Raw genomic sequence first — 25571 nt, 5'->3', positions numbered from 1 at the left:
ACTGTTCTCTTAAACTTTTCCAGCTTTGCAGAAGTAAAGCAAAAACCCTGTTCTGCAAGCAGTTTAAACATTCTGGTCTACCACTGGAGACAACACCAAAACTGAATGCAAAATCCCTAATCAGAAGCTGATTTTGAACCTTACCAGGCCTACAACAGCTTTCCCACACTGATAAAAGAAAAACACCTAGTTTATAAGCATGAAATCACTGAACTACTGATGACCAACTACTAAGCACTGCATTTGTGCCAAAGCTAATTAATCCGTTGGTGCTGTGGTTAGCACTTCCTGTTAGCTCCCTAAATAACCAAGTGAAGTGAAACTTCACACCCATGTCTGGATCAAGAAGTGCTTACTCACAGTACCAACCATTTTATTATTCCTCTTGGTTTGAAGGTAGCAATATATAGTAAATTCTTTAGCCTATCATGTCCTCTAGCTGCTTACATGCTACTTCTACTGAAAGCCTCAAGGTTTAAATTACTGAAGAGTCAAGCATTTAAATTCTCTTCATCTATTTTTAAGGGTATATTTTGGCAGAGGTTTATATTTATTATTCTCATCAGCAACTTGATTCTATGCTATTGCAGTTACAATTAATAAACTCATCCTTTCTTTCTCAGTGTGTATATTTCCTTATAGAGTATGCTACAAGACCCAACACCCACCTTCTCTTATTTCTGCTATGTTTAAATATTTTTATTGAGAAAAACCTCTATTTTATCTTTATTAATTTAATAATACTCTTTGCAAGAACAAACTTTTAAAAATAAACAAAACATGGATACTGTTTTGAACAAGGAAGAAAACCCCAAAACTGAGTCTTAAACTGTCTAGATCTTCCATACAGTGGATACAAGGCAATCCTGAAACTATGTACAGTCCCACTGATGTGGAAAAGAATCCACTCAAAAGGGTACAGCTGTAGGAGGATTTAAACAATCTGGAAGTTATTTAACTATGAGAAACCTTTAGTAATGATTAAATAATTTGCTGCACTGCTCATTTGTAGTGGCATTTTTCTGTTAGAAGAAAGGGTGTGCCCAATCTGTTTTTCCTGTCTCACTAGGTTACTAACTACACAAAGAACACGGGGAAACACATAATCCCAGCTCATTCTCTTAACTTCACAGGGACAACTGACATTACTGTGAGGTTTTTGGGACTTTTTAACTGCAGAAAGATTTGTGTTCGGAGAATTTGAAATCTTTCTACTAACAGTATTAGATGTAATAGATAACAGATGTGCTCTTTCCAAACGTCTTTATGCCAGAAAATCTAAGCATGAATCACATAAGTCCTCGGCTTTATTCCTATGATGTTCTGTCTGTATACAGTGGTTTGCTTTATTTATCTTTTCCAATTATTGTGACTTTTCTCCATGAAGAGCACTCATTAACCTATCTACAAAAGTTTAGTGATCCTGTAAATGAAGCAGTAAATTTCCTCTTTTGGAAAACAAAGGAATGGAAAAATATCCAAATGTTCTTTCAGGCTTAATTTACAGAAACATGCCAAAGCAATGAGTTCAGTGCCTTGGCACAGTGCAAAAGCAGACTAACATCCACTGTACTCTTCCTCCAGACTGGATGAACAGTTATATCAGCTTTTAGGAACAAGAACAAATCAAGTTTTATACAGCAATCTTCTAGTCTGTTGCTCTCTAGGTTCTGTAGTCACCTCTTGGGCATAGCAACAGACCAGGTGTCTGCATCTAGTCAGGACTAAGAGTGCATGGGCCAGCAGAGTGTGTGCTGGCCAGGAGCTTTGTGAGTGAGCAGCCAGAGAGGGAGGCTGGCCTGAGAAACACAGGGCTCTGCTTCTGGCCTATAGACAGACAGTAGCAGAACACTGAGCAAAAGTTGTCATTACTTTGAATGTAACAACAGCAATCCCCGCTGCTCATTTTCCGCCAGAAGAAAGAAAATAGAGCCAAGGACATGGTGTAGGTTCTTCTCATTCCTCGTTCGCAGGCAACAGAGGCCCCTAGACATGCTCTTTACACTCAAAAACTATATCAAAATTAAATCTAGATTTTAAAATAAAATATATAAAACCATGACTTTCTAAAGGGAAAGACTTTCAAGATTTCAACTCAAATCCCACTTAGCTTAGATACCTAATACATCTCCCAAGTTAATGGGTCTACTTGTGAATGTCAGAAGCAAACACTGGGTTTCTTAAACTGTCATTAGAATAGCTTTCTGTAGTAAGGACCTTAGTCAGGCATTGTGCTCCACCTTTTCAATCCTGAACTATCATGCAGACAAACCATGGGAGTGTTACTTGCACACTCTTCCACTGAGCACTCTTGAAATGCTGCAGCACTTCAAAAAAGTAGCAAATATATGATATGGTAGTCCTAAGTCTCTCCCAACTCGGGATCAGTAACTCTACAGAAATACAGGATATGCATACACACAATTGGTAGGTGAGAAACTTATTCCAAATTCCCTCCTTTCACCTAAATGTGAATGTTCATAAATATCAAATCTCTTCTGTTGTTACAGTGCTTTGTGTCCTTAAAAGAACTGCAAGATGCTGTTTCCTATTACTATGTTTAAATCAGAATGCCTGCTCATGTGTTTCTCACTTCTTACCCCCTTATCCTGTTTCTCTGCCAATATCCCTTCTAAACACATCACATGTTGCAAATATGAGGATGTTATTGAGGATTTATTTACAAAGAGCATTACTTTGAAGGTGTTACTCTGATGCGAACAACTTTCTGTGCATAAACCCAAGCAAAACAAGCAGGCATTTGCACAAGCTGGGGGTTAAGAGTTACAAATATGAGTCTAGATGATATTTAAAGCTTAACTTTGAACCCATGTACAAAGTGAAACATTTTAGGTGCTTCAGATAATCACTTTCCTTTATTTTCTGATGAATTATAAAGTGCAATTACAAAATTCTGTCTACTGATAAGCTTTCCTATCTCAAGTTTCGAGATCTCCCTAAAGTCAGAGGCATGCAATATATTCCTGCCTAACTGACCTGCAGGAATCTCAAGAATGAGAGACCTGAGGGCACTGTCTTGACTCACAGTGATTTTATGACAGAGCTGTTAGAGTATTGTGGAAACCAGAATCCACATGTTGGGAGGAGGCAGAGAGTAGTAAAGAAAAGCTAACAATGGAATTGGGCTCCTATGAGTAAACATGAATGTTTGCCTAAGACACATGAAATCTGCCATGAAATAAAAAGAAAAGATGACATGATCATACTTCCTTTCAGAACAGCAACAGAGATCACTTGGCATTGACAGAAAAGAACGGAAAAGAGAGAGCACAGCAAACATCAGTTATCCGTTCCATTTTCCCCCTGTACTTCTGTATTGCGAGTTGTGTTAAATACTGGGGTGGGATGGGTAGGGAGAGGGAAAGAAGGAACATACTTGTTTTGTCCAATTGTTTCAAAATCCTTCACAATAATTGTTAGGGAAGACGAATTATCCAGAGCAATTCCTTTCAAGTCAAATTCAACAATCTGAGCAAAAAAAAAGAATAGACCAAACCCAAATGATAATGACAAGTTATGCAAAAATTAACAGCAGAGTAGCAGATACAACAAATTTATTCAGAAACAAATTTTGCATATAGTGAGAGACCAAATCCAGCTTACATTTGCAAAAGTAAAGTAAAAAATGCTCATAGCATGTATTTGATTTGCTAATTGCTAGCAACAATAGCACAATTAAATTGTTTAATAGTGAACCATAATTTCTTTTACATTTCCACTTCCTCACACTAGCATACATATTGTCTTGTCATTCATAATATTGATATTAATCCACCCCAATATTGGCTGAACTCAGTTGCTATTGAATTTAAACAAATTCAATGTGTGCTCCCTTTCTTTATATTTCTAATTAGAAGAAGTAAGAAAAGTCTTTAACTTTCATTTATCGTTGTGAAAAAACACTGCCAAGAAAACATCTTCTCCAAGAAAAATATTCCTGAAGATGCAACATAAGACTAGGCCTACAAATAAACCATGAGGACTTTCAATACAGAATTTCTTTTAATTCTGTATGGTTTTTCCTAGTGCATAATAAATTGTCCCATTATGTTCCCATGGCTGAGTATCATTTTGATCGAAAGAAAGTGGGAACAAAACCAGGCCACAAACTCATCAGTTATCCATCTAGTTTTACATTAACACATTGCTAATAAATTATAATACATGGTGCAAGATGAATCCATTCACCTGCATTTGCTAACACCTTGAAAGAACACAGAGTACTAGATCCCCTTTCCAGTCATGCTCAGCTGTGGAAACAGACTTAACGACTTTACAAGCATTGTCTTGTAAAATGTCCAGGGATGTTTTTTTGTTTTTTTTAATTACCTCATTCCAAACAGGATTGAGTTCATTTTCAATCTTCTTTGTTTTCTTTTTCTCATCTGCAAATACAAACAAAGCGTGATTACTTGGTTTTGCTAAAGCACTACAAAAATCAAATATTTTTTCCTTTCACTTTTCTAAAGAAGGCTTGAACTTTAAACTAAATATTCCAATTCTTTTTACCTCTTCCAGAAGTTGTAGGTTTTACAATCAAGAAGTCCCCTGGGCAATTTTAGTAGTTGAGGATTTTTATTGTTTTGTTTAAGCCCAGCTAGTTGTAGTTCCAAAAAGCAAAATAAATATTTAGGTTTCACAATCTTTTATGACCCTTAGTTTCACCTTCAATAATGATGAAAAAATACGGACTAAAAGACTTGGAGATATCAAACCAAATGGTAACCTCTAATGATAGCAGTAAAGCACTACTTTTGAAAGTAGCAGAGAAAATGTGTTAACATATTTACCATATTTGAATTACAAAATATTTTTAAATGTTGAGCTCTGGAATAAAATCACATTGAAAAAAATCTTATGAGATATGCTTACAGTGTCAGCACTGTCTGGTTTAAATGAGCAAATATTAGAAGAAATACACATGCATGTAAGAGGAAATGCAATCCTTCCTGAAAAAATGATTTCCAGAGGTTATGCAGATATTACTTCACTGAACTTACTGTAGCCTAAAAATTACAAAAATTTCAAATTTTCCATACTTCATGGTAAAATTTGCACTTGGGGAAGCTAAAAATCATGAGAATGTGGGTTGTGGTGCAAATTAAACATAGCTTGGCATTATTTTTCCTGTTCAGTTACAATATCTAGCTCCAGTAGAGGACAAGTCTTTTGACGCTCAGAAGCACAAAAGAGCACAAACACACAGCTCTTTAAACATAGATTGCATATATTAGTGATAACAAACAAGCATATTTAAGTACAGGGTGTAGAGCAGCTGCTGATCTCCAAAGTGCTCAGCCATTACAAGAAGTCCAAGCTTTAGACACACTCCACATCTTTAAAAACTCCAGTAAAGATAATTGCATTTTTGGTATTTGAAGTTATGACTGCACTTAGCATGGGAAGGAAGAGTAAAGACATGCCAAATGGGCAAGTTCATATACCCACTAGTCAGGCTTGCTGGCTGTGGTGGCTCTTTTTATTGGATGAGAGTGGGATGTACTGAAAAAATCACTCCATGCTGCAAATTACAAGAACTGACTCCCATTTATGTAACAGGAATTGTCTACAATTCATACAGGATATTGACTCACATTTTAGGACAAAGAAAAGAGCTTTCATAACATACCATACTGTGGCCTGACATTTTGCAGAACAAAGCACTAATTACCAAGCTAGTGAGAGAAATTCAACTTTAGGCTATCTAATAGGAGACAAAGCATTTTCAAAACTGGGTATCCCAGAATATCTGGGGTTGGCACTGATACTCCAAGTCCCTCTAGAAGATGGGAGATGAAAAGATGTTTACACTGCCAGTGAAAAAAAGGAACCATTACAGCTGTTTGTAAAGAGGATAGTAAATTACAGACCTGATTCTGATGGAACTAATGGATAAAATCCATTAGTTAAAAGCAACGGATAAGTGATCCCTGCCTAAGCTAAAATGTAACTCTCTAAGGTGAGTCCAGCTTGAACAACAGTCAGAACAACTCTTGACAAGGTGACAAATTTTCCACTCTGAATTATCAATTTTCACAAAAGAAAGATTTATGTTTTCACTAATATGCATATTCTAATTTACACTGAGAAAAAAAAACCTTTTGCTGTTATGCATCTGTGTGAAAGCTGGATGAAAAAACACTGGGAAGCACAGCTTACCTTGGGTTTTAGTTGTAATTTCAGTCAGTCAGAGTACAAAATTCCTATCCCTCAAGGAAATACTTTGCATATATTCTTGTCTCTTTACTGACTTCCTTTTTATTATGCTTTTATCAGTATTTTAATGCACTAAGTAGTGGAGGTATTTGTTTTTAAGCTCTTGGCAAAGCTCTGTTCTTCCAGTCAAAAACGCCTGTTGCCAAGCCGGGTGAGGTGGACTGCTCAGTTATTCCAGGAGCTCACAAAAGTTTCAGCTCCTCAGGCTGTTTTCCTCTGCTGGTAATGATTGCAGCTATAGCAACCAAGACTAAACCACATCAGGATAAAGTGTGCAATAGGGCCAGTCACCATTTTTTGTGTGGCCCTACCATGAAATAAGAAATTATAGAGGATATAGATAAAACACTCTATACTTGTTTCTTTAGAAACTAACTACAGTAACTGTGGTACTGTAGAAGAAATCACTATTTGCTTTATCTTGATGGAGGCACCACACAACCTTATATTATAACATGCTAGTTATAGTTATACAATGATTATACTTATTTAATCATCATCACCTAATGCCAGTTTAGCAAATGGCAACAGTTGTTTTATATTAATTTGACCAATGAATTGTCTCATGTTGAGTGACAAACTCAGAATTCTGCAAGAACAGCACCCAGTTCCAGATAGTGATATTCATTTATTCTCAGGGCGTAGTTCTCTTTGAACTGTGAGCTTTTCTTAAAGTAAATAAAAGTTCCATCCCATTGGGCTGGACATAAATGGGTTTAAAAAAAAAAAAGGGAAATGCTTGCACAAAACCGCTCTGCTATATCAGAACAGAAACAGCTGCCTATTAGGAGGAAATAGGCAGCTGTTTCTGTTCTGATATATTCCTTGTAACAATTATATTAAATGCCCATTCTGCAACCAGCTTAGTTTAAAAAAATTGTTAAATCTATTCTATTCATAGATGAAACCATATTAACTTACATGTCTTAACCTATAAAATATTTGCAGTCCTTTTATACTAACAGTTGCAGGATGGCTGTAAAGGTGTGAGACTGAAAGACTATTTTCATGGGAGGCTTAAATTTAATGAACCTGACATCAGCAAAGGCCCTGTAAATTAAAATTTGACCAAATACTGTTCTAATGAAATGCCAACTTCCACAGCAGTTTTCTGTCAAGTGAGTGCAGTTCACTAAGACTTCACCAAGAATACTCCAGAGTCAAACAAGAACATGAAAATGTCTTGCATTGGCCATGGCCATAGTCCTGCAAATGCTTATGTTTTTCCCAGTCTAGAACATGCAGTCCCAAATGTGTTTTTTATGTCCCCCAGGATTTACACTGGGTAGGGACTAAAGCTAAAGATTAATGCCCTTTGACATATTCTTCCCAAAATAAGACTGGTCTCCTATCTCTACACATCAACAGGCAGAGGGGGGAACCAGAAGTGTATATAAAAAAAAATCTAAAAACATAAACAGCTAGAAGTCAAACATATTCCAGATATGACTCTGTCCTTGCACTTGGTCACCAGGCACTCACTTACAAATTAGATCAGAGTTGCTTAATAGCTGGTAAAAGCCTGGTATTTTCTGTCCCACTTGAATCACTCTGGACAGGAAGCACAAAATCAGACTGTTGGTATGTAGTAAAATCACATAAATTGAAGTGGCAGGATAATGAGAAATTAAAATAAATATACCACTAAAAACCTGTCACAATTATGCAGCTGACACTGGTTAAGCATGTTTGGGAACATTTAAAAATACCAATTCTAGTACATAAAGGATAAATATAAATTCATTATTTTAATGTCTGTTGTCCAATTCCTGTGTTTGGATAACTGAGGACTGAAAACAAATCAAGCAATGAAGAAAAAAAACCCCTGTAACTTCTATTTACTAGGTAAAAGTGAACTACATTAGAGCACATAGACGGAAGAAAAGGTTACAAGGAGGGATTAAACAGACACTTAAGCATAAAGAAGGGAAGGCATAAACCAGTTCTGGAGTCTGAAACTGCAGGAACAGAGGCCACACAGAAAGGCAAAACTGGCAGGAAAGCAAAGACAGATAAGGAAATGGAAAGAGAAAATGGATACTTAAGAACTAGCAGAATGTGAAACAAACCAGAAAAATGACAGTTTATTCACTTTTTGCAGGGCAAGTAAAATCATATTTTAAGAATTATGAAGTTCCAAAAGCTACTGAGACAGACTGCCACTTCTAACACACAGAGTGGTTAAAAAAAAAAAAAAAAAAAAAAAGACAAACCTTTAAAAAAAGGAGGAAACTAAAGGAAATGGAATGATTCCACATCTTTCTGATGCTGAAATAAATGTATCTGAAAACGTGTTAGTTTGAAATTAAGATTCTGCATGTGCAGTGCCTTGTCCTTTTTCAGCCTACAGCTGTCATGATTTCAGATTTGGTTTCTAAAGGTGACAAACTCCTGCAAGGAGTTTTCACACTTTAAAATACCGTTTGGATTTCAGTGCACAGTTAGGAAACCAGGTCACCAGGAGGTAAGACACCTGTTTGTCACAGTTTTGTTTGATGTATTACATGATACAAAATTGCTTAAAGGTTTTGGCACCTTAAAGATAAATCAATACTAGAAATCAAGTTCCTCTAGTCTAGCCAAGTGAGGTAATGTTAGCAACAGGTAAAGTATACTCAAAAACATACTTAGCTTTACATATAAACGCTAATTTTATCATAGTCTTCTCCCTCTCCGATATATAACTGATAAGCAATGAAAGTGAAAAATACCGTTTCCTTCCAAAATTAAATAATCTCAACAGGCAAAATGTTGATGTGCAATTCTGTTGGGGGGGGGGGGGGGGGAACCCAAACAAAAAAGCAATAAAAAAACCTCCAAACCAAACTAAAACAAAATCAAGCACCTTCAGAAATAGTACTACTGTTTTTCAATATACTACTTGTAACAACAATAAATCACATTTTTATTGTATGTGTGTGACAGTGAGCAGTGCCTATTCAAAGTAATCAAGACAGGAAGGATTTTTCAGATGGAAAACAAGGTAATCTTCAATACTAAAATTAAAAGTGGGTTCATTTATGGAATTAGATTTGTCTTTAAAGCAACAGGTTAATCTTTTAGAAAAACTTGTAAAATGTTGATCCTGAAACAGAAGAACAGCTGCTCAGAACAGACCAATGTGCTCCACCCAGTTCAAACTTCATTCAGGTAACTCCTGTCTCTAATTAAAAAGTCTTCCCTAAAATTACATCAAATGTAATTCCTGGAAAACATGATTTCCCAGATTTTCAGATACTTATAAAGGGCACTATCTTTTACAAAACTTCTTCCCTGGCTACATTTATGACAGTTTTGCTTACCTTTAAAAATAACAGAAACGATAGGATCTGGTTTCCCAAACTTGGTTTTAGGGATATTGGTAGCAGATTCCACAATCACCCGAAGCATTGTTTCCCTCTTGCCTAAATGTTGACTACTACCGAAGGAATTAAATGTTCAGTTTCACAGTCCTTAACTTCTGGACTGAACTGCTAGCAGGAAGAGGAGGCAGGGAATTACTGGTTTACAGCAAAGGAGGTCTATGGGTGGATCTATGACGGACTAGCTGCTCAAAGCTCTGCGAAAAAAACAGTCCTGTAAATTGACACCAGGTTCTGTCTTGCTGCACAGAAAGAGCTTTCGCTAGTGAAACCTTGCAACAGAAAGGGCACACTGCAAAAATTCAGGTTTCTTGCTGCTGCTTTTATTCTTAAAACTGCGTGATAAATCTCTTGTCAGAAACCAAAGCAAGAATAAGCATTAAACAATATGAACATTGAGCACGACTCGAGAACTCGATCTAAACTACATCTGCCTCTCGGTATACCAAGATATGAAATTTCACAATGGCTTGTATTTTTTTCCCCTAATTTTTAGAACTTCATTGCTCGCAAATGCTTTTGGTTTGTCTCCATGGCAGCCTAGTCAGAAACTGGCGATGATCCCAAAAAACAGTGTAAGTCTTCCCCCTCCAGTTACATTCTGGAATGACAATGCAGCTTCCTCCTGGAACATCCTGGATACCGTAGATTTATAGCAGAATTATTGAAATATGTATCCACAACTAAAAATTAAAAAGCATTATGGAAATGCGTGAAAAAAAAAAAAAAAAAAGAAAGAAATTAAAAGTGACAAGACTCTCTTTTTAGTTTGGAGGCCTATGACTGTTTTGTCTTAAACACGCGCACGAACACTCCGGTAACACGAACTAGGTAACACTTACATGAGAAGCACGAGAGCTCTGAGCTCCCCCGCGCTCCGAATTATTCTCAGCTGTGAGCAGAAGTAAAAACCCGAGAGGTTCAGGCTGCCACTGCCACGCGTGTCCCCAAGGAGAGAGGAGACGGGAAGACAGCAAGAGGGAGCAAAAGGAGCCACAAGTTCAGCCTAGTTTTTACACGGTCACATGAGACCTATGTTAGTTTACTTTGTAATTATTAAAATTATTAGATTTGGGGTAGATGGAGAGAATTTCTGGAGAAAAACCCCACGTGTTCAGGGAGGAAAGGGGACACAGACACGGAAGAGACAGCACTGAGCGGGCCCTGCAGACCCTGCGGGCCCTCCCCGCCCCGGCAGCGCGCTGCCGGCCGAGCACCGCCGCCGACACTCGGCCGGGAGCCCCGACAGCGGCGGGCACGGGCGGTACCGGCCGGGCGGTGACACGAGGGGGCGGCGACACGGGGAGACACCGCCCCTGCCGCCACCGCCCCGCGGGGACCATCCCGAAACCCCGGAAGTGACGGCCCGGAGCCGCGGGATTCAAACTCCCGGAAGCGGCGCGGGCCGGGGCCGGGGCCGGACGGAGCCGCCGCCGGGCCCTGCCCGCACCGGGCCCCGCGGCCCCTCTGAGCCCCGCGGGACCCGGGAAGGCCGGCGCCGCCTGCGCTCGCCTCCAGCTGTCGGAGGCCTCGTCCTGCCCGCGAGAAGGGATCGCTGTTCCGTAGCGCCTCGTTCGGTTTGTACAGGCGCCTAACGATGAACGCCATAGATCGAATTATCGGCAAGGGGGGCCTGAAGTCGGGCAGCTCCAGAGCTGACAGTGGGCTCGAGAAGGGTAAGAGGGAGGGCGCTGCCCCGCGGAAATCCATGGAGGAAGTGGCCACAGGCAAAGGCAAAATGACAGACCCGGAGAGGAGCGAGCTCCTGCAGGTGAGCCAGGCTCGCCCGAGCCAGCGCGGGCCGCGTCCCACGGGTACGGCGCTCGGCCTCGCCAGCAGGGGCCCCACCTTTCCTCTCAAAACTTTCCATGTCACAGCTGGTTTAGTCGTGTTAGACAGTCCAGACAAACTTTTGGTTTCACATTTTCATTCTCAGATATTTTTCAATGACAACGGAGCTAATAAAATCACACTCATCTGACAAGGCTGGTAAATACAAAGAGTTGAGGTCAGAGGTGCCATTTAGTCCATTAAGACCTGTCCTCACGTCTCGGAGAAGTATTTTAAGCACTTCCTGAAAATATTTGATTAAGAACATGCCAAAAAGTGCAGTGTTTGTTTGAATTGAATTGTCAAGCTTCCACTCAGCTATAGGTAAATGAAACTGTTCCATTGCAGGTAAGAGCAGAAACACTGCAAGTTATTGAAGCATCTGTATGTCTCTGACTGTTCCACTCGAGGTAAACCTGTGGTTGCAGAGAGAGACATTCAAGACTTAATAGGTGACATAGTCACAGCCTGTCAGGATTCCCAGAAGGATGGGGAAACTTTAGATGGACACTAGAAAAGAATACAACTAATGTGGACTAGGCATAGTAATATTTCTAGGCCACTTTTTTAAACAAAAGGCTCTACCATCTGTCTGTGCCACAAGGACAGCTGAGAAGTCCTAAGCCAAGGATGAGCTATGGCTGGGCAGCTCATGCACAGTTTTGGCTAGATTCCTTAGTGTATTTGCTGAGTCTGTTGGTGTTTGCATGGTGTTGGTTACTTAATACTGGTTTCCTATGAACTAGAAAATACAGGTGCAAAATCACCATCGTGTTTGATACATCGGGTACTCTTTGGTGTGGTGTAGTGAGCAGTGGTGTTCAACCACTCCCTAACTGAGGCTCTCCCAAATTCACTTTCTTTCAGTTTCTCTTTCTAATGACTTGATATCAACATGCAGGATTTTGACATCAGCCTTTCTCAGCAGAATTAAATGCTGTCACATCTGAAGTTCGTGCAGAGCCCCATAGCATCTTAAATGCAGTACTAATTGTGTGTAATGATTACCTGGAGGCCTACTGGAAAGAGTGCATGTTGAAAATATCTACTAACACACATTTTGAAACTACAGGGCCGGATAACATGGAAAAACAGGATCCTTTTCCTGAATGCTTTATTACAACTCACTGTTGTGTTTGCCAGAAGGCTCTGCTGCTTCCCAAAAGCTACCAAATATACTAAGAAATGTAGCACCAGCCCCTTTGCTGGAACTGTTTTGGAATTGTTATACTGCTTTTATTTTATGGCTCATATACTGTAGTGATCTTTATTCATATGCAAAGCTGAGTGCTTACCCAGCCTGTGAAACTCGGTTCTTTTCATTCTCTCCTATTTCAGACTAGTTTTACTATCACTTGAAATATTTCAGATGATTGCTCCAATATTGTCTTTTTTGACTTAAAATCATTTTCTCAGCTAATTAAAGGCTAAGAGAGAACGTTGAAAGTGAGCATCATAGAATCATAAGGTCATAGAATGGGGTAGAAAGAGACCTTAAAGATCACCTAGTTCTAACCCACCTGCCATGGGCAAGGACACCTTCCACTAGGCCCTACTGCTCAGAACATCTCAAAGTACTGTAAACTTACTAATGCATTTGATGCATAGACTAACACCTACTCTTTATTCTGTTTTGTTTAGAAAATACTTTTGCTTGAGAAAGAAAAAGAAAAATACAACCATCTTCTTGGAGAGAAGGACAGAGAAATCCAAAACCTGAAAGACAAGCTTAGGTCCAAAACCAAGAATAGTGAAGTGTCCTGGCTACAAAATCAATTAGAGGAAAAAACAAAGGAAGCAGAAAGGAGAGAACAGTTACTTTGTTCTCTATCAGAAGAAATTAACAGGTTAAAATGTAATTTATCTGCAGTCATGGCAAAATGCTCTGACCTTGAGAATGGAGCCAGTAGTACTTCTCAGGCATCCCAGGTAAGCAGTGAAGAAATATTGCAATTGCAAATTGGAATTTGTGCCCACTAAGCATCAATACCTGTTATAAAACAGGATGGTTTTTTAAATTTTCTTACAAACTGTGTTGCATGCTGAAGTATTCTTGTAAGAAGCGAGATGGTATCCAGATTGAACTCAAAATGAAGAACAGAGAGCACACTTCAGGCAACATAGCTGGGGAGGGAATCCTCCCCTGCTGTATTGCAAGGTCCCTAGTTCAAGGTAACACACAGGTAGTGTGTGACTCCTGGGACGATCCACTGGTGCTTAGGCAGGAACTGTGCCCTTCTCACATTTGTGTGCTCAGTGATTAGATAGAGTGAGAGGCAGCAGTGATAAGAGATATAGGGCACTAATAAAGACAAACTAAGCTCCTCACCTAATTCAGCTTCAGTCACAAGAATATCTTTCTTCTCTCTGTTCTTAGGAATCCTCATTTGCATCTCAGTTGTTAAAACTAATTTTCTTTATTTTCTATGGCATCACACATGGTAAGTTCTTCAATGTGGCACAGGATAGGACAGGAATGATGAGTTTCTCCTCTCATGTGAAGTGGTCAGCAGGTATAGTGCCAATCCTTGGCAGTGTTTGCAAGTCCATTTAGGATTCTACAGTTGTTTTTCCACCCCTGCCCCATTCTAATGTTCTTTGGAAAATGCAGTAGTATCTCTATGAGGGGCACAGGGAAGTTGTTTAGGTACAGGTACCTAAAAATAAGTGGCTGTAAGTCTTTCTTTTCCAGCTTCTGACCTGCAGATGGTGCTGGTTCCCTACACTCTACATGGGAGTTAAGCAATTTCTAGAAATTCTGCTATACCCAAATACATAATAGAATATCTTCATCTACGACTTTTGAATGGTAACACAAGTATATATAGTACTTCTAATAATGCAGTTTATTGAGAAATACCACTTTAAATGCAACATATTTATTTTAAATTTTGAACTTCATTAGAGGTGTTAAAATGTGTATTAAGTCAACAGGTTTTCATTATATTTTTGTCAATAAACCACCAAAATATGTATTAGTTTAAAACCATCGTTTTCTTTTAAAATTTTAACTGATTTATCAACAGAGGACAATGATGTTTTACTGGATATCTTGGAGAACTTGAAATCAAGTCTAGCAATGTTGCTTGAAACTGCTAGGTGGCATACTAGATCTGAAATGGAAACAACAGTTTTATGACACAATTTTGAGAAAGTTTTTACTGAGGCAGGACTCTGATGTTCATAGGAACAAGTTCAGTGTCTCTAAATCTTATTTTTATTATGAAGTGCTTAAGTTTAATAATTGTATTCAAAGTTCTGTTTTAATTTTTAAATGCATCTGATTTAGTTTTCTAAAATATTCTCATGCTCTTCATGTAAGATTAATAGCTGTACAGGAGTAGCTTTGCTGTTTCAAACAACACTAACAAGTTGTTCTTTGTCCACAGGAAGTGGCAACAAACACCACTGAAGTTGAAAGACAATTGAAAGATGTAAGTTTCCTGTAAATTTCAAGTACACACCATCTGTATTGAGATGCAGAAGAATGTGTATTTTCATCATGTACATTTTGGGGTAGTATGGGACCTCAGAGGGTATGTTTCTCTCTAAAATATAATCCCTAAAATGATTTTGTAACAAGGCAGTAATTTAAATTTAAAAACCCAAAAACTTGCAAAAGAAAAAAATTAAGATTTCCATCATTTTTGAAAGACCTTGCTTGGAACATCAGAACAAAATGGTTGCTGACAATTCAGAAGCCTCTAGGAACCTGACACTGCCCAGCATAGCATGAGGTTGGATTAGAAACCTCCTCAAGTCCCTTCAAACTGAATAAGTCTATGAGCCAAGCAACTAGAAATCCATATCCTTGTTCTTATAAATTAAATTGCAATTATATAGTTTCATTTTATTCCATTTTCAAGGTCTGTTATTTTATATTTTATTTTATATTTGAGATTGATAAATTAATTCTTCATAATCTAGGCATGACTCGTGAAAGCCTTTGTTCTTTAAGTAATTTGCCCATTGCTGCAGTTTTAACTTATGCTCAGCATCCTGAATTAACTTTCCAAATGAAGATGGATTTATTTATTTGTTGTACAGATTACTACAATTTGCAGCAGACTTAACTAGCTTATCTTTAAACTGTCTAATACATAACTTCTAATATTTTGAAGACATAAGACAAATACGTTTAAAAGCTGATTAATTACCAGAGACTTTTTTGTTGTTCTTCTGTTTCTTTTTATGAAGGCTCTTGAGAAAAATCAGCAGTGGCTACTGTATGACCAGCAACGAGAAGCATATGTCAGGGGATTGCTTGGAAGGATCTTTGAACTGGAACAGAAGGCAGAAATAGCTAGCAAGCAAGAATCTAAATCAAATTCAGAAGGTATCAGCTTCATTTTTACCCCCACAAATGACCCAAACCATAATTATCTATAGAATAAATTTTCTGAGAGCAAATTATAGCACACTTAAAATCAAGACTTTGTTCTCAATGCTTTGGCTGCTTAATGGTACAACTTGGTTAAATAATATTCCTCTGCTTCCTGTTATCTATCTTTGTTACTTGACCAACAGTACTTCCTGTTCTTATCCACTTCAAAGATGGTTTTAAACAGCCTTGACACTCTATTAGCAACCTCTCTGTTTGTGGAAAGTGTTGATGCAAATAGATGTACGTCTCCCATCCTTCAAAGTACACTTTCAGTAGACATAATGGAAGCATTAAGGATTTATTAGTTAGGTGTGGATCTGATTTTTTTAAATTTACTTTTTTCAAAATAAATATTATAAAAATGACTCAAGATTGCCGTGTTCTTTACTCACCTGAACAGTTGTTACAGGGCAAGAACCTGTGATAGGTTTGGCACCTCTCCAAAGCAGTGTTTCACAATGAGGATCTGGCCACCTCCAGCTCACTTCTGCACTTCCTCAATAAGACACACCCTCTCAGTATTAATAAAATTAAAATCATATTAAGCAGAAGAACCAGAAGGCATTGACTTGCTTTTCTTATTACCAAATTAATTGATTTCATACATGCTGTAACTGACGTGCAAGGTAAATTCAATAAACAGAACTAGCATCATGTGGAGTAAGAGCATACCCACAGGCTTGCCACTAGTAATTCATGGGCAGTGGCTTGGTTTCTATATTGCTGTTTGAATCTTTCTGGAAAGTATATATATATGAAAACCTTTTCCAGGGAAAATTTGGCCTGTCTCTGAGGATGGCATTACCCTGTAAAGGAGTATTGCTAATGAGAAGATAGGGCTTAATTCCTAGCTGAGGGAAGGGACAACATTCAAGCAGGAAACTCTCCCTAGTAAATTACACTATGAATAATTAGGCTAAGTCTTCAATAGGAAAGGTATCAAAGTCACAAAACTTACAGTGCCAAAAATCAGCAAAGCCCATGAAATTCTGCATCCCTTATTCTGCTTCTACATATATTTTGTATTGCTCCTGAATTTTTGCAATCTGCCTCTTAATTTTTTCCTACTTATTAAACTTTTCTTGGGTCAACAAGCAGAAATTTTCTAACCTAAAGCATTTTTAATCAAAAGAACTGTCCTGGTCCTTTCTATTTACTCTTTAGAAGTAAATTATGGCATACTCTTTGGAAAAGATGGTCTGCAAAAGACAGTGGAAGGTCTGGCTTTGATCAAAAAGGTTGAAGTAGAATCTATCATCTCCCCAAGGGTATCTCTGGGGAGGCAGTAATACCAGCAGCTTGGCTAAAGAGCCTAAAAATAAAAGTAGTAATCCAGTGTCTTTGGGTCTGATTCCCATAAGTCAATATAATGCATGAGGCCTTAGAAGAACTGTGTTTTCCAGTAAGTATATTGATAAGGAGACTTAATGTATTATAAATACTGAAAGCTGTTTCAACAAAAGTTTGGTTCTAATCTGAGCTGTGAAATAGCCTACTATGGCAATTTCTGTTAATAATCCTTAAAATGCTGTTAAAGATTTAGTGTTCTGATTTTTAAGTGGTTTTTTTTTTTTTTTCACATTGCTAACTCGATTATTTCTGACTCATTAAGGTCATCTGCAAGAGGAAAAGCAAGAATACTCTGACCAGCTGTTACTAACTGCTAAACGTGATCCTGACACTGAAAGACACACTATAACCCAGCTGAGATCTGACCTTAACAAACTTAAAAAGATGTATGAAGAGGCAGAAGGGGAAATGATGAGTTTAAATGCCTTATTGCAGTCACAACGGCTTGCTGAAATGAAGACTCAAGAAACTGAAAATAAAATGAAAGAGAAAGCACTAAGACTAAAACAGGAAAATGAAACTATCAAAGAACAGCTCAGAGAAGAAAAAGAAAAGTCTAAAGATCTTTTATGTCAGGTAAGTGAATGGATTTGGAGGTTTGAGATCATTAGCAAAGAATCAAGATATATGAAAATTCATAGTTAATCAGAATGGACCATCCCTTTCTCTGGTAACTATTCTTCACATAGATATACACTTCTGTCCTTGTGGTTAAAATGGAATTGTTTAAAAAAGAAACTTCTTTGTTCATTTATTTCCCTAGTTTTAAGGGCTACAAAAGAGAGGGTAGAAAATATTTAATTTTTTCTAATATAGTTCATCCTTTAGACTAACAGTAAATGAGAACAAGAAAGCTAAAATTTCATTTTATCATGTGCTCCTAACTATGGAATACCACTAATATTTGCTGTCAGCTGGCAGCTAAAATAAAACTGATATTTGAAATACAAGAATAAAATTTACTAGACACCAAAGTAGGCCAAAAGCAGAACACTTAAGCTTTCTAAGGACAGACTGGTTCTTACTGGTTAATAATGATTAAAATATGTTTATTTTATTATTTTATTTTATTTTTTGAAGCTGAACAACAGCATTATCATAAAAGTTGATACATGCTGAAAGCAGAGGATACTTTAATGTATGCATTTACTTAATGGTTATAATACAGTAGTTTCTCACCCTTAAAGTTGTTCTCTTATATTAAAACAATTGCATTGTTTGTGTTTATCAACATCATATCATATTAGTGCAAACATAGGTTTTGTGAGTATATTTTGGTCAGCATCCTGGCAATCACCTAGAAGGCTTCCAGTTTTGGTTTCTTTTTTAACAATAACATCATCCTGCATTCTCCCTTCTTGATGCAATAATAATTTTTCACTAGATTTTTCCTTGGGGAAGTAGTGATTTCAATTGAGTTTGGTTCTTGCATAGCAGACATACATTTTCTGTTGGCATTGGAATATAAGAGTTTGCTTCCATCTCATAAATTAATTTTTTTTTAGCTTATTAACTATGGTATATGGGAGTTGTTTGTTACGATTGTTCATCTGCCTTGTAGGTGCAACTCCTTCGTAAATCATTGCTCAGACAGGAGGCAGAACACACAAGAATAGCTTTGTTGGAACAACAGGTACAAAATAATGTGCTAAAGTGCTGATTTTGAATCTGTGTTAGGCACAAAGTCTTTCTAGACTAACTTCACATTTAACAATGATTAGTATATCAAATAAAGTAATGTTAGGCATGAATATTCATCTGTACATAATCTCTTGATGCTTTCAAAAATTTTGACAAGCGTCAGGAGGAAAATCTGTAACTTTGTATTGATAAGAGGGTATGATCAAACCTGATGTTGTTTTCTGCACAATCACTTGTTCAACAGGTAAAGCCTCAGATAAGGCACAAGAAACATCCTAAAACAAATCACCTAATTAAAGTTTTGTGGTATAATTTTGATATAGTTATACAAATAATTGCATTGCCATATTTTCTATTTTCTTTATTTGAAATTGACAAACCCTCCAATCAAAATAACTTCAAACTGTACCTCTTCTAAGGGAGATCTTAATAACTGGGCATGTGAGAATTTCACTGTAATGAAAGCAACAGCAATTTTTAAATTTTCATTTAAACTTTCCTTTTAATCCCATTTTAAGAAGTTATTGCAGAGCAAAACTGACTTTAAATATATAAATGGGAAACATTCCTCCCAGTTCATACTAACTTTGATTTTAATTTTTAACTTTGTTGGGCTGCCAGATCCAGATATGTACCACAGACTTAGAGAATGGAAAGCTTGATCGCCAGAACTTGAAGCATGAGTTAAACCATGTTCTCAAGGAGCTGCGCAAGGCCAAGGAGAAAATAACCCGTCTGGAACCCCTGGTATGTACTGAAAAACTCACAGGTGAATTCAGTCAGGCTTTTTGCATAAACATACATCTTACTTTGGGATCTTGTTTCAAACACTGAGTAAGTGTCCCTCCATCCTTTACGCCTGTTTCCCCAAGGCGCAGAGCCCTGTGCAAGGCAGGAGGGAATGCTGTGCTCTCCAGCAAGCACAGAGCAGGAGCACTGCAGCAGGAGCTCCAGAGCAGTCAGGGCGCTGAGCAGGGAACACTCTGTATTCTGTATCACACTGTGTGACCCAGTTTTGTCTGTTGCACCAGGACAAAGATGCAATGTGCTTCCACTCAGTCTTGTTGATGGTGAACAGGGCACAGTCCTTGTCTGCCATCAAGCCTTAATATATTTTCCTACAGTGTTTGACCAGTGCATGCATGCCCCAGTCTTACAATGAAGCTCCTCCTTTTCCAGGAACTCCCGGAATATGGACATACAGAATCACACGAAGATTTGCAAGCTGTATTTGCCAAGAAGCTGACCACACATGACAGAAGTCCTCCCCTGAAACATTCCAGCTGCCTTGATGAAAGTTTTCTCGAGTGTCCCAGATGTAAAGTGCCATATCCAACAAGCCAGCATAGAGAATTGCTAGCACACATTGACTTCTGTACAGCTTGAGCTCCAAATGGACTTCCTATCTTTGCTTCATATATGCTGCCAATATGCCAGGCAAAAGTATTTTAAAGCTTTTTTCTTAGTTATATAAATGACTGCTGATTTTATAATTCAGTTCCACAAAACCAGTATTAACATTATAATTTGACCTCAGTATTTTACCTCATGTTTTTGCAAAACTGCTACTGCATTTTCTAGTTGCAAACAGAAATATTTTTGAATTGGGAATATTTAAAATAGTAAAATACTGACTTTTTTTTTTTAGTTTTGCACTATTAAATGTAAGAATAGTAAAAGCACAATTATTGTGTCAGACTATATTTTAATTTTGGCATACTTACTTCTTGGTTGTTGAATCCTGATGATTGTGCTTGTACCTTAACTGAAAAGAATAGCTGCAAAAGATTTTTGGCCCTCATAGGTGCACTATATATATTTATTTATACATGGTGTGTGTATATATGTGTAGTGTGTATAGTATATACATACATGTGTTATATATCATATATATGTGGAATATATCAACATCTTGATACATAAAAACTCAGGAGGGCCACCTTAGATCATTGCTACTTAAGACTGATGCTCAAACCATCAGTCTTAAGTAGCTGATTATCCTGAATCATCATTGGGGTGACTAAAATGCTGACCAAGGTTTAACCTCAGAAAAAACAACTTCCTAGCAAACAAAAACTTCCTTAGTGCTGAAGAAAGTTTATATTTCAGACAATGTCAGAGGCTATATTTGAATTTTGCATATAGAATTACGCTGGATTAAACTTGTTTTGATTCTGTATTTTAGAGGTTAAAGTTGGGAAATGTCAGTTATTCAACCTTAGATTTGACAAATGTCCCAAAGTGTAGCTTTTAACAAATTGCTCCAGTATATTTGAAGTGTCACTGTATTTTGGTATCAATACAAAACACAAGTTAATGACAAATTCTGGCAACAAATTAGAAACTGGCAAAAAAAAATCCCTAATGGATTTGCAATTGCAGTGTTATTTTTCTCTAGCACTTACTTTAGACTTGAATGTGTTGTGTTTTGTTCCTTGCATATGTAGTGAAGGCCCAATAAGAAGTTATTTCTGTGGAAATTATTAAAATGGGGAAATTTTACAAAAATACACTGGTTAAGAATAAATTTGCGCATTTTACAAGTTTGTGGTTTGCGGAGGACACACAGGTACCCAAGGTGTCTCTTTCTCTGGCCTGCTGGTTCTGATTGCTAGCTGGTATCAGCTTTCTTCATTGTGCTTTGCTGCAAAACTGCGCTTTTACCCATAACGTTCACCTTAATCCCTGATGGTTAAGTCTTATTCTTAAATATAAAGGTGTTTTCCAAGATATTGAAAATAACTGATAGTACCAAGTGACGTTATTCTCAACTAAATCCAGTGCTCATGAGATAGAAAATACTAAAAGATATTATCTTTATATCTGAAATATTTCTGCCAGATTTATTTTATTATCCACTTTTCAATTTCACTGACTATGTCTCAGATTTATCTTTGTATTTTACAATTTGCTCAATTGCTGGTAACAGACTTTCTGACCAAAGATATGATAAACTAATGAGTAAAACAGAAATTGCGCTTCAGAATCTCCATGAGGGAAATTGTCTTAATTTCATATATTTTTAAAAATATTTTCATTCAGGATGATAACTATGCTTTTCATTACAGCCTAATAATTTTAATCTCTGATTAAACTACTTTTAAAAGTTTAAGTCTGTCTTTGCCAGTGAGAGTGACAATTTTATTCATGTAACAAGCTTGATAGGGTCAGTGTTATTTCATGCAACTAGACAGAAAACTCTACAGCCTAATTAAGGCATACATGCTTTCTTAGACTCAGTTTATGGGAAGCTCCAAGTCACATCTTATCAGTCATCTCAAATGGCCACTGATAATGAAAACCATAAACAGTGTGGGAAATAACATGATTACTATTACATTAGGGAAGGCAGAAGGGTTTACAGCAGAACTTAAAGCATTATTTGAACTTCCATTGCTTTTGCAAGATTGATTTTTCTGTTTCTCCAGCCCTAGCTTAATGCTAGTTAAGGAGAAGCCTGACAATATAGACAATCTGCAGCAGACAGGCACTGTAGACCTTCCTGCAGAATTATGTGGCTTTTAAAATAAAGCTGCTATCCCAATTTGGAGCTGAAGAACCCCTGTTGCTCCCAACAAGTTACTCTTCTAAGATGAGACATCAGGGAAAGAAAAGGGTCAATTCTCCTTAAACTTTAAGATCCAACTTGGCAAAAAACTCCTGCAGGATCTCAGTTCCTTGGTAAGAGTGTTCTACCAGATCCTGCAATGTCCAAACAAACCAGTCTGATACTCTGTATTCACTGATAAACTAAACTCCCTAAATCAATGGGCTAGATATGTAAGTGTAATCGAGTTTCTAAAACTGTTAAGAAACAACCTCATTTAGTTATAAGAATTTAGCTGGTGCTGAGTCACTCTGGTGAAGCTTGATTAGTATGCAGCAAAACAGAAAATGTGACCATCCAGGGGAAGTCTATGTTACATGGATTATGTTCTTAATTTACACTTGGTTCAGAGAGAAATCCCTTCCTCACTGCAAGCCACAATGCTGATGTTGGCAAAACTTCTGGTGGTCTGGATGACTAGAAGCTGACCCAGCTTTTATTAGAAAGCACTTCTGACAGTATTATTGGCAGCTCTGCTTTTGGCTGAAGCCTTGGTCAGTAATGCTCCTGCTACAGCTTGAAACTACAGCACCACTGGCACTTATGCCAGGAAGCATGCCAGCTTCTAATGGGTACTGACCACAGCAAAATGAGACTTCCCAGAAGAAAAAGGGATTAGTTTTTGACATGATAAGTGAAGCATCTAGTTATTTTCTGTAGACACAGAAATGTGTGAGCTTGCTACTATATGTAAACAAACAGATGCATTTATATTTACACTAAAAGTTTAAAATTGTCCCTCACACATTGGTGTAAGTGCTTCAGCTCACTGATATGAAAGTATAAAACGGGTGAGCAGTTAGAAAACTTCCTCAAAAACAAATCAAAACAGACTTGTATTTGAAACACACCTTACAATGTTCTAACATCTTCTAAGCACAGGATTCATAGTATCTAGAAGCAGAACAGCTGCAGTGTGATATGTAAGAGCAAAAATAAAAATAGAAAGCTAACCCTGGTTGAAAATTATGATAAAAATCTTATTGTGCAGATGCATGAGTCATCTACAAGCTTGCAACCTCTCTTGTGAAGACAAAGAGACAACCTTTCTAATGAAATGAATTTACATCACTTAGCAAACATTAAATGTGCAATACAACTGTTACAGAAGTCAGTGCTATTTACCTAGTGTGATACAGGTGCACAAAAATACACCCAAAGACTTAAAATACCAATCTACGTGCAAGAAAATGCATAAATAAGGCAAAAACTTTTACTAAACCATGTCCAAATGGAATAAGAACTCCCATCTCCCAGAGTCACCTACTAAGTGGTCCCTTTCTCTGGGAATATTTCTTAATGCTCAAGATATAAATAAGCTGATCGATCCCCATCTGTCACGACAGTTCATGGTTGCCAGGGGAACAATCTGAAAAGCAGAGCTTGACTAATGGTATCAGGTAACACAGCCCTTATCTGAAACAGAGAAGGCCAAACCTTGGGCTTTCATTAGAGATGAAGAAAACACCCACAAAAAAAGAGACAAGATTTTTCCCTGCTAGGTTAGGCAAACCACCTCCACAGAGGTCTCTGCAGCTTTAATTTAACTTAGAGCAATGAAATCTGAGCTGACTCCTTGTTTGAGCATAAAAGCAAACATAGGTTAAAAAAATTATATAGGTTAAGCAATCATAACAGGTTTCCAGGCATTCTGGTAATCACTTCCTTGTCATAAGGACGTGGTGCACATACCACACACAGCATTCACCTATTACAGTAAAGCCAGAGTTGCTCTGTGGGGGTTACGACTCCTCTCTTCCTCAGATTTCATGTTGTGATGGTTGCTATGATTAGACCTATCCAGCAGCAAATACAACTTTTGTACTTCATGTGAGGGAAAAGAAAGTTACTCTTTTAGATAATGGATCCATTAGACCCATGAGTAATCAGACTGGTTTTGCTCCTGTAAGGAGCCCCCACTTGTTTGATCAAATCTGATGGAAACCAGCATGTTTCCTCACACCTCTGCTGTCCTCAGGCACAGGATTTTGTACACAGGTCAGTGTGAAGTTCACTCACTAACAGCATACCAAAAGCAGCACTTCACTTTGATTCTCCTGAGCAAACAACAGGCTTATGCCAAGTAAGGCTCTCACTCACACCTAAGGACCAAAGATAAAGGTGGTCCTTTCAAAAGAAGATCAAAGATCTACACACTCCACACATCATCTCATTTTCAAACCTTCTTCTCTTCTGGTATTCCTTTCCTCCCTGACTAAAAGTATCTTAATTTCTGCAATAGTGCATCTTTGTACGTTTCACTCTCTGTTTCCTTTCCTCTATATAGTTTCAAATATGTTTACTTTTACTTTGAAACTGATAGGGCCAGTTTCTAATTTAGCTTTCCACTAGTGTCAAAGGGACTAAAGATTTTATTCATGACAAAATTTGCATTTATCTGTGCTACTATTTCCAGCTGCCTCACCTCCACTCCCCCTGTCTTGTTAATGCCTCCCAAGTTTTCACACAGGTACAACCAGGCTATTAACAATAGCTCCTTCCCAAATCCCTGCCATTATTTAGAGCTGACCACACCACTGCTACTGCCAGCCCAGAACTTTGGGGCTAGTCTGTCAGCTCGCAAAAAGTCCCAGGCCTGTGAGGTTGTGGCAACTAGAAGGTGTTGCTGTATTTCAAGATTCACTAATAATTTTAAAGAATCAGTTCATAGCAGAGCCAACATAAATTGTGGCTAGATATGCCAAGCACTGATCATAAATGCTAATAATAAATCTGTAGGTCTATTAAATTTACTGAAATTTTTGTAATATGGATGCAGATTTTTTTCTGCCATCAAATGATGTAAAGTATCGAGTAAATATCGAGACATTTCTTGTTGAAAAAAAAGACCCAGTCTTTGCAAGTTTTCTTATTGTCTTCACTTGAGTTCATAGCCCATTCCCTCAACAGCAACTGTGCCCACATTTCATACAGTCATCTCTCAGCAGGAGCTGGCAGGAGCATTTCATACACCTGTTTAGGCTGCCCTTGTTTGCCCTTGTTAGGCAAACTCCCTGTTTGATGAGACGGCATGAATGGTTAGAACCACTAATTGAAATAATTGCTATTTGAAATAAATGCAAATTCTGCACAGAAAAGATGTGGGAAGCAGTCCAGGAAAGATGTCACTCTTGTCATCCCTGATTAGGAGATTGCCCCT

The 25571-nt window shown here is 37.7% G+C and overlaps 2 protein-coding genes across 7 annotated transcripts in view; one reads left to right on the top strand and one right to left on the bottom strand.

Annotated features, from left to right (window-relative positions):
- MYOF (myoferlin) overlaps positions 1–10017 on the bottom strand; it is a 61539-nt gene extending 51522 nt beyond the window's left edge. For 2 of the 5 annotated variants that reach the window (XM_030276092.4, XM_030276093.4), the window contains exons 1-3: positions 9540–9980; positions 4351–4406; positions 3398–3489 (exon numbers count right to left, since the gene is read on the bottom strand). In XM_030276092.4, coding sequence (XP_030131952.4) covers positions 3398–3489; positions 4351–4406; positions 9540–9627 — 236 coding nt within the window. In that variant the 5' untranslated portion in view covers positions 9628–9980. Of the gene's footprint in view, positions 1–3397; positions 3490–4350; positions 4407–9539 lie in introns of all 5 variants that reach the window. The other 3 variants (XR_005980812.2, XM_030276094.4, XM_030276095.4) reach the window with 3 other exon arrangements.
- Positions 10018–10438: 421 nt separating this feature from the next.
- CEP55 (centrosomal protein 55) lies at positions 10439–21916 on the top strand. 2 transcript variants are annotated; one of them, XM_030276102.4, is made up of 8 exons: positions 10441–11370; positions 13071–13358; positions 14819–14863; positions 15627–15765; positions 17426–17739; positions 18725–18796; positions 19426–19551; positions 19984–21916. In XM_030276102.4, the coding sequence occupies exons 1-8, from the start codon at positions 11197–11199 to the stop codon at positions 20188–20190; spliced, it is 1365 nt and encodes a 454-aa protein (XP_030131962.4). In that variant the 5' UTR covers positions 10441–11196; the 3' UTR covers positions 20191–21916. The 2 variants fall into 2 exon arrangements, with proteins under 2 accessions (XP_072787221.1, XP_030131962.4); XM_072931120.1 differs by lacking the exon at positions 18725–18796 and having other exon boundaries at positions 10439–11370.
- Positions 21917–25571: the final 3655 nt, after the last annotated feature.

The sequence above is a fragment of the Taeniopygia guttata genome, chromosome 6 (assembly GCF_048771995.1).
Source record: "Taeniopygia guttata chromosome 6, bTaeGut7.mat, whole genome shotgun sequence".
Taxonomy (NCBI): domain Eukaryota; kingdom Metazoa; phylum Chordata; class Aves; order Passeriformes; family Estrildidae; genus Taeniopygia; species Taeniopygia guttata.
This window is presented reverse-complemented; position numbering and strand designations above follow the sequence as displayed.

What these genes read in the sequence shown, in the direction of transcription:
- CEP55 (XM_030276102.4), top strand. Translation starts at nt 11,197, where the DNA reads ATGAACGCCATAGATCGAATTATCGGCAAGGGGGGCCTGAAGTCGGGC. An exon ending in ATCTAAATCAAATTCAGAAG is followed by an intron (nt 15,766 to 17,425) that starts GTATCAGCTTCA and finishes TGACTCATTAAG; the next exon opens with GTCATCTGCAAGAGGAAAAG. An exon ending in CTAAAGATCTTTTATGTCAG is followed by an intron (nt 17,740 to 18,724) that starts GTAAGTGAATGG and finishes TCTGCCTTGTAG; the next exon opens with GTGCAACTCCTTCGTAAATC.